Source organism: Anneissia japonica, unplaced genomic scaffold (assembly GCF_011630105.1).
Source record: "Anneissia japonica isolate Jap-2015-1 unplaced genomic scaffold, ASM1163010v1 scaffold287936_len456577_cov159, whole genome shotgun sequence".
Taxonomy (NCBI): domain Eukaryota; kingdom Metazoa; phylum Echinodermata; class Crinoidea; order Comatulida; family Comatulidae; genus Anneissia; species Anneissia japonica.
Window position 1 is genome coordinate 435,585 of NW_022718077.1, and position 9,402 is coordinate 444,986.

At 35.4% G+C, this 9,402-nt stretch overlaps 1 protein-coding gene across 2 annotated transcripts in view; it reads right to left on the reverse strand.

Moving 5' to 3' along the window:
• Nucleotides 1-2,611: 2,611 nt before the first annotated feature.
• Nucleotides 2,612-9,402, reverse strand: part of LOC117110435 — an 8,432-nt gene continuing 1,641 nt past the window's right edge. Inside the window, exons 2-5 of one of the 2 annotated variants that reach the window (XM_033253142.1) lie at nt 8,739-9,016; nt 7,978-8,657; nt 5,356-5,632; nt 2,612-4,971 (exon numbers count right to left, since the gene is read on the reverse strand). In XM_033253142.1, the coding sequence (XP_033109033.1) occupies nt 4,195-4,971; nt 5,356-5,632; nt 7,978-8,657; nt 8,739-8,918 (1,914 nt within the window). In that variant the 5' untranslated portion in view covers nt 8,919-9,016 and the 3' untranslated portion in view covers nt 2,612-4,194. Of the gene's footprint in view, nt 4,972-5,355; nt 5,633-7,977; nt 9,017-9,402 lie in introns of both variants that reach the window. The other variant, XM_033253141.1, reaches the window with a different exon arrangement.

Consider the following 9,402-nt stretch of genomic DNA (forward strand, 5'->3'; position numbering starts at 1 on the left):
ATATATATATATATATATATATATGGATCTGTATAGTTGCTATATAGATTAAAATATTCATCAGACATTCCATTGAACTTTCAAACACGTCCGGTAATTATATGCGATTGCCTCTTTGATTCCTACAAAATGAAATTTCGATAGTATTACTTTTCCAATGAGCATACTAATTGTGCAAATATATACATAATAAGTACAATTTCTATGATATTTATTTGGTTTAGTTATTATATAATAATATTGGCAAGTAAAGCTCTGTCATAAAATTTTCTTTGACAAAAATATTGTATGCCCATATTTAGTCATGATGTACCTATATATGGTCATGATGATGTCATCATGACCATATTTAGGCATGTCACATGTTAAGTCTCCTCTTCTGTCTTTTTTTTTGTTGGAAAACTTTGGAAGAGAAACAAATTCTTATTTTTACTTGGCCTAGCCTGAATGCATTTTGTGTTCTGCACCAGCAGTTCCATAATCAATTGTGTTTCTAAACCTTTATAGTCTCAAATTTTTGTATAATAATAGGGTGTGTATTATAGGCCTTATCACTACTTCCTGTGATGCATACATACATGAAGAATAGGATCATTATCAAAGTACTATATACCATTTCACTTGATACATGTTATAGCGGCCTATAACACTTGTCATCAATATCGTAAATGATATGCAAAACATATGCAAAGAATTATTAATAATAACAATTTATATGGTATTGGTATGAAAACACTTTAAATTTTGTTGAATTGAATGTTTATTTACAGTTTTAATATTTATTTTTGCAGCTACATGCTGGTATAGTTAGATTATGTCATTAATTAGATTTAAAAATCCAAACTACTGAAAGTATAGTCTAGACTATCAACATACTTCAAATTTTTATACAAATTCATGTTCGATGAACATCTTGCATTTACCGTATAGCTTGGTTTCTATAAAAATCGCTACACGCTATTGCTGACTCCTTTGGTGATGCTGATAAGTCAATTGGTCGAGGACAGCTACATAGTGCAAGGATTGCTGTGAAAACGCCGTAGCGATTTTATCAAAACCTGGCTGGCTTAAGTCCATTTCCAATTAAACAGTTAAAAGGAGGAAATTTTCAAACTGAAAGAAAACAAACTCATATTACCAAGTAAACTAATACTTTAACAAATGTAGGGTTTGTTATTAAAGATAAAAAATATGTTTTGTCTGAAACATGCTCCTAATCCTAGACATAAAAAAAAAATTATCCCCCTTTTCCCATTTATAAGTGAAATGAATTTAAATATTTTCACTGTTGTGGACAAGGATTTGCCTAAACATATACAAGTTATTTTGTTGGGTTAAGTGGAGAAAAATAAATACAATAAAACGCACACAAAAAAAACCCCATTTTTGATAAAGCTTTTCCTCTACTGCAAATACTACAAATGCACCTCTACAAGAATACTTGTAGTGGTGTACCAGTTACACGGATATGACACAAGTGTGGTGTCCCAAGTTACACCAGTGTAACAAATATATTTATAAATACAGTAGTAAGCAATATGTTACCTTATAGTAATGATATCCCTTGCGAAAAGAATAGTTACTCAGCCAATCGATACAACATTCCAATGTTAATATTTTTGTGTTATTTGTCCTGACTGACCATTAGATGCTATTTGCGTTTGTATATATTTTATTGGTTGATGAGAATACAAAATGTTTTCTAGCTTTTATTCATTGGATTGTCTAGAACGTAGTACTCTTTTCAAATTTTGATACATTTTTGGTAAAAACGATTACGAAATGAAAATGTGATGTAAAAATGCTTTTTCAAATTAATACCACAAGCGTGTTGTAAATATCTACTTAAAAGTGATTTAAAACTTGTTGGTGATGAGTTCTTTTGCGGTGTTATAGAAGAGATTTTAGTTGATTGTAAAGTGTTTCAAAAGCATACATTCCAGTGTGTTAACAATTGCAAATGTAGTAACCACTTTGTGTATTCCCATGTTTTTTTTTAATTGATAAATCAGCCGGGGAGATTATGAGACAGATTTAAGTGTGTACTTTCTGAAGATAATTATCTGAATTTGATTTGATGTTGCCTTCGTTTACCTTTCACAGGTGACTGATATAAACGCGGTAATTATACGCTATGTATCTGAACCTGGTTATATATCGTATATGTTGAATTAAAAAATGTTAGTTTAATATGAATAAATGTGGTTATGTATGATTTCATTTATTATAAAAAGGGTAAAGGTAAGATACTGTTAGTCAAACTTGTACAGGTCCGGCGTGTTTATCCCTATTAGTTCGGGCAGACTGCAATGCTTTGAGGGGATCGACACTCGGTGAGTCTGTTTATCTTCCTAGCATGTGCCAGTACCCATTTATACTCCTGGGAAGAGAGAGACAAAAGTAGCTAAAATGTCTTGCCAAACGACACAAGCGACTTGCACAGCGAGAGTTTTAAACCCCTGACTTCGAGGTTGAGACAAGCCTTAACCACTGCGCCAAACGCTTCACATATAAATTTATAGTTATAGGTAACAGATTCTGGCGAATTCGTTTTTCAGCCATGACCAATACAACAGTGGATGTTTTTTGAATACACAAACCAAAATCATTCTCATATTACATTTTTTAATATAAAAATTCTGTTTACATGATTATATATTCTAGTATACAAACAAACATAAATATGTATACACATGACTTATACAAACTTCACCATAAAACAACTTTACAGGTTATATAAAATTATAAAAATTGTTTCTTTTTACTAAAATTATATACTGTTCTGTAGATTAAACTTGGCATTCAAGGTCCATTAGTTTGGTACTGGTGTATGTGGGACTACTCTTCTCCTGCATAGATTAAGTCCAGGGGCTGTGCCCTTCCCTTTTTTTCATAAGCTAAATACAGGGGCGCATCATCTCCCCTTGAAAACAAATAACCTGATGGGTCTAATGCTGGTATTGGTGAGTGTTATGTTACTTAATTTAATGCTGATTCGGAGACTGTAACAGGGGTCCTAAGTTGGGGACAGTGATTTCCAGGAAATATGGTTAAATGAGCTTGACTGAACATTTTGCTGTGTGAGGTGATACCCATCGCCAGCCGATTTCTGGAAGACAATTTATATACAGTAGTAAAAATATGCAAACATGCATTTTGAGGTATGTGGATTCCTCCTGCGAGATCTTTGCTCACGCGAGTGCATGTATAGGAGACTCAGGACCTCTCTGGAAGAAAATATCCTTTAAAAAATTTTATGGCAAATTAATGATGTAAGCTTGGACCTTTGTTTCCAAATAAATTTGCAGAATAATTGATTTGTCTTTTTAACATCTAACCACTTGGCAAACTGATTGTTCAATAATAAATAAGATTGTATTTTCAATAGATGATTTCAAATTACAGATGTCTCAAGACTGTAAAGCTTTCTAGGTGTAAAACTATGTTTTACCCCTTCCCCTACTGATTTTTGTCTTTCTATTCTTGGGGTCAACTTTGACAATTTAGGGCTTTTGTCAACTTTGACAATTTAAGGGTTTCAAAGGCTTATTTAGTCGATTTTAGAGTCAACTAATATGTAGAAAATACATAAAAAATTTTCTCTCCCCGACGTGAGGACCAGCTCTCCCTAACGTGGGGCCCTGGTCCCCGGCTCAGTTAAATAAATATGAGTGCTATAAAGATATATATCTGTACTATACCTACCCTGTTATAATACCCTAATAATAATGCTGTAACATAATATTACCTTTCTGTATTAATAATTATTACATATCTAAGGCCACCACCTGACTTAAGGCTTGTTTACACTATGACGATAACGATAAAAGTAAAAATTTTATCGTTTTGCCATGCTTATGACGTCATTTAATTTGATTTGTGAAAATATATTTTATTGTATAAATCATTATCGAATCGTGCTAGTGTGAAATCTTAATTGCTTTTTAGTTTTTTATCGTTGATCGTTATTGTCATAGTAGCAAACAGGCCTTTAAAGCTGGTTTAAATATCAATTTTGATTATGAACACAATTACTTTGTAATAATTTCTAAATAATTTTAAAATAACTGATTATTTTTATTGTACTGTTCAGAAAAATCTGGTACAAGGAATAAGCGAAGCAACCCAGGCAATTAAGTACTGGTCAAAGAGGCATTAGCGTTGATTATGTTCAAAACCTTTTTCCGAATTTTGTTAATGTGAATACGTCATATGAAAACTTGTATCCCTGACATTTAACTGTCTGGAATTACTTTGATTCGGTGAGGGAACGACATGAATCACGCCACTTGATTGGTTGGCATTATCGTGACTGCCATCTGGTATTGAGGTGTGGGCACTGGAATAGCGGTAGATTCCTGATTTATCATCCGGGGTTTCCAATTCTGGTCTTGACTTGCCTGCTGACCAGGACTCGTTCAATCTTCCGCCTTTCAGGCTGAATGCAGGCGACTGCTCATCGGTAGAGTCATGACTCCGACTTGCTATGCCGCGACAGATTTTCAGCCTGTAATGCTTGTTTGAGTCACTGTAGGCCCGTAGAGTTGTTAGTTGTCGAGGCCTACCGATACACAGCGAGCCTGTCGATTCTTGGCTGGATATCCAACTCATGTCTTCCCTAATCCGAGGGTTGTTATCCCGAATTACTGATCTTTTATCAAGGATTGACATTTGTCTCATTTTTGGTAAAATCAAAGACCGTTGTGAAATTGATAGTTTCTTTGTCCTGCTTGCAACGCTTTTTGCAGAATTGCTTCCTGTACTCCTAACTGTTTTCGATCGTTCTGTTTTTGTATCGCTCACCCGGCTCTGTGTGCGTTCTTCAAGATCTGGTAAGTGAGTGTGTGCATTCTTGCTTGTTTCATCGGCAGACTTGGTACGTTCCTGCGAATATTTGTCAGACGAAGCGATGTCAAGATGTTTACAGGTCATAGGTTCAAAGTAGACATTTCCATGGTAACCCTTCCAAGCCTGTTCATGCAAATAAATTTTTAAAAAAAGATATCACAAACAATTTTTGAAATATACAGTAATCCGTACATAATGATTATATTAACTCACAGAATTGTTCATGTAGAAAATCAAATAATTTACCACTTTCTAATGAGACACAAGTCTGCTTTATATCTATCCTAAATATGGTCATAATGAGATCACATCATGGTTGTATGGTCATATATAGGCACATCATCACTAAATATGGGTATAAAACCATTTTTTTAAAAGAAATTTGCTGATTCTCAGAACATTACTACAAAATTAAATGTAAAATAAATGTATATTGGTGCATGCTAAAAATATAGGAACTGTATTATTTAACATAGATTATTTGTTGAAGCTAAAAATATTACCTACCTTTAATGGACTAAATTGCTGTTGCGTCTTTTGAGTGACATAAAAGTATGTATTTGGGTTCGACGAAAAAGGCGGCTTATTTATATGCGCCACAAGACTTGGCAAGTTGTACACGGGTACATGACGACCACTAGCGGTGCGTATGCTTTGCGGCACCCTCATTCCGGCTGATGTCAGATATGTGGAACCACTCTTGCAACGTCGATTCATCACCATAAGGGCATGCTCGTAATACTTTTCCCTCACCGGTGTTCTGATGCTGTTTATCCGGAAATGGCTAGAAAAAACGTTTGAATAAGTGTGATTTATATTAAAACAGTTACTTCGTGTATGCAGGCCACTTGTGTAATAACGAAATTGCTGAATGTCATGGAAACAAATGGGTATAGTTACTGTGGTTTCAAAACAATACAGAAAGCTTTATTATGGTATTCTTCAAAATCTGTATAAAGTTCTATAGATATACAGCACTAAAAGTCATAGCCCTTGGGTATGTAGATCATTCAGACAGTGTCACAATCGAGCCTTTTATTTGTGTTACACATGGTTGAGGAACTGTACTTTACTAAATATGTGTTGTGGTGCAGTTAGTGTCTTCCTAGTCGGCGTTCAAATTCACACATACAGTAGTACACATTTACGCTGTGCTCTTAAAAAGCACTATGTTTTTTTGCCTCTTCATTTCATATAAATATTTAATATTGTAACCTTTCAACTATTAAACATACAACATTATGGGATGCTCCCGCAGAAATAGTCTTGTGGGCTGCTTTATGGTCTAGACTAGGGTAGACAAGTCTCGGAGAAGTATGAATGTGGACCCAAGCTGCGTCTAGTGTTTATATATATATATATATATATATATATATATATATATACTATATATATATATACCAGCTTTATTTGGTGTCTGGATTCTCGTATCTCTGATCCAACCATCGAACATTGTAGTATACCTGTACAGTTACACTAGCTTGTAAAACATTTAATAAGGGTAAATGTATACAAAATAGTATAACGCCTATGCACTCTTTATGCGGCAGTTTGCAGGGCCCCAACCCAGAGGGGCCCTGAAGGGGTCCCTACCCATAGGGTACTTATCTATCATCCTGACCCAGCAGGGTTTGTTGATACATAACCGCATAATTTGTCTGACATCCACTGTAGGACGTATATCACAGGGACTCTATCATGACTCTGGGTCATTCTTCGGTAAAGTGCCATTTTCCCGTCCCTCTGTTTTGATGTAGTATAAATTTTAAAATATTAAAGGAAGTTTTATTTTTATTGCGTTAATGCAATCTCGAACATATTTGTTAATGAAATAAGTTGTTAAATATTTTAAAAGTAATCAACATGCTGTTTATTTTTCAACAAAAAGCCTCCAAAGTCGCGCACTTTGCATGTCCCGATTGGATTTCTTAAAAATTCCTGTCATAATTTGAACGCCTATGCACTCTTTATGCGGCAGTCTGCAGGGCCCCAACCCAGAGGGGCCCTGAAGAGGTCCCTACCCATAGGGTACTTGATCTATCATCCTGACCCAGCAGGGTTTGTTGATACATAACCGCATAATTTGTCTGACATCGACTGTAGGACGTATATCACAGGGACTCTATCATGGCTCTATGTTACACCACTTGGTAGCACCACATAGATGGTACATTGTATTGTTTCCACACTGCAGGCCAATTCTAACAAGGATGAAGCTCTTTCCTTTCCCATGCTATGGTGACACATAGTGGCTGTGTGGGCTCAGCCTTATATACCAATTTTCCAATGTGCAATTCAATCATCACAGACACCATAATAGAAGGACATCAGATTGAAAATGTTCAGAATTACAAATATCTCGGCCAGACAATACAAATGGAAAATAATACAGGAGAGGTCTCAATGGCTGGATGGAGAGCCATTGGATGATAGAAATATATTTTTTGTGATAAGAAGAACAAGAAAAATGGAACAAAACCTTCAAGTAGCACAAAGAGCAATGGAAAGAATGTCACCCAAAGACAAAATAATAAATAACATCATACAGTATGTCAAAGAACAGGAGTTAAGGATATTGGTCAAAATCAAGGAAGCCAACTGGAGATGGGCAGGACACTTAAGCCATAAAGATGCATGACAACAGATGGACAAAAAGACTGACAGAATGGCAACCTAGAACAGGCAAAAGAAGACGAGGCAGACAAAAGAGAAGATGGAGAGATATCTAACTACATACATGGGCAAGAAACACCAAAGACAGGAAGGAATGGAAACACCATGAGGAGTGCTACATCCTACAATGGATGACATTGCCTAAAAGTAAAATGATAATTTAATCATTGGAAATGTGGAACTCTTGTTCAGACCATTTTTATACCTCCTTGTTCAGACTATCAAATTTTTCTTTGACAAGAATCTGTTGTATGCCCATATTGTAAGCTGCTGCGCTTATAAAATTTCTGGAGGCTTAAGCACGGAGCTAGTACTCAAGAGCATTTAGGTATATATTGATGATGTGCCTATATATGGTCATGATGTGATGTCATCATAGCCATATTTAGGCATGTCACATGTTTTTGTCAAATAAAATTTAAAAGCCTTGGACTGGGCTTAAAAAAGTAAACTCACCTGTCAGTAAGCTCTGTGGCTGGCGTGTTTACGGTCAGAGCACGTGGATTGCTTATCTGGTCGTTGAACCCAAACTGCATCTGATCATCCATGCAAGAGTTAATAACCTGATTGATTTCCTCATCCACATCGTCCATGCTGGCGGGAAGCGAGAAATCCACACTCTTGGACGTTGTAACCGCCTGCTCCCTGTCCCCTGCCAGCGATCTTTGGATGTTGATGCAAAGACTGGAGTGGGAATCGCTCTTTAAATTGCCTGCTTTCTTTCGCACAGTCACGTCTTTCAACACCCAGTTCACCGTGTTATTCTTTTGTTTTAATTTCTTTTCATCGTCCGATTCTGTGTCACTTTCTATGATGGACTTGGAGCTGTCAGTATCATCCTCGTCATCACATGTTGTATTGTCATGGTTACGATGGTTGCTTTTATCTCTCATGTCACTATCAACTTCATCACCATCTGTTCCACTAACATCTTGACCTGCGTTACTTTTATTATTTTCAACATCTTCAGAATTTTTCTCATCCTTTACCGTTCCATTGTCACTTGATAGGTTTTCATTCTCCTTCATTTTATTGACCTCTTTATCACCTTTAACCTCTTTCCATTGCTCATCACCTTTAACCTCTTTCCATTGCTCATCACCTTTAACCTCTTTCCATTGATCATCACCTTTAACCTCTTTCCATTGATTATCACCTTTAACCTCTTTCCATTGCTCATCACCTTTAAACTCTCTCCATTGATCATCACCTTTAACCTCTTTCCATTGATCATCTGTTTGTAAACCTACTTCAGGATTTCCTTCTCCATTTTTAAGGTTATTAATTTTTATTTTCATTTCTTCGTTCTGTTTGACATATTCATCATCGTATTTCCTCCTCCTCTCATCCTTTAGGGAGCCTTTGTGCTGAATCACTTCTGTTGTTTTTTCTCCCATCCTGTTACTTATTTATTCATCTAAATTTTGTTTGGCCAAACTCCCCCTCATCTCGGTCTCCAATTTTCCAAAACTTTTCATTCTCAAAATTCAAATATCTGAAATATAATTATAAAAAAATAAAATTGAGAAATGCGAATATTACTACACATTGTACAATTATAAATTACTAATTCACAAAAAATATATAATAGGCCTATAATTACATGTAAAATATATGTAGCCAAAGCTAGCTATAATATATAGATATACATAGAATTTCGCAACTACAACAGTTCTTTTCAAAACTACCTACGTGGTGTACCGCAAACTTAACAATGTTATTACTCCGCCATGCAAACCTTCAAACATTATACATAGGATGTCACACACAAACATACTGTAAACTGCATATATTGTATACAGATAATCTATATCCAACTGTTATGCTATACACTATGCTTTCTTAGATTAACAGTAGTAGCTATTCTGTATATACACATCT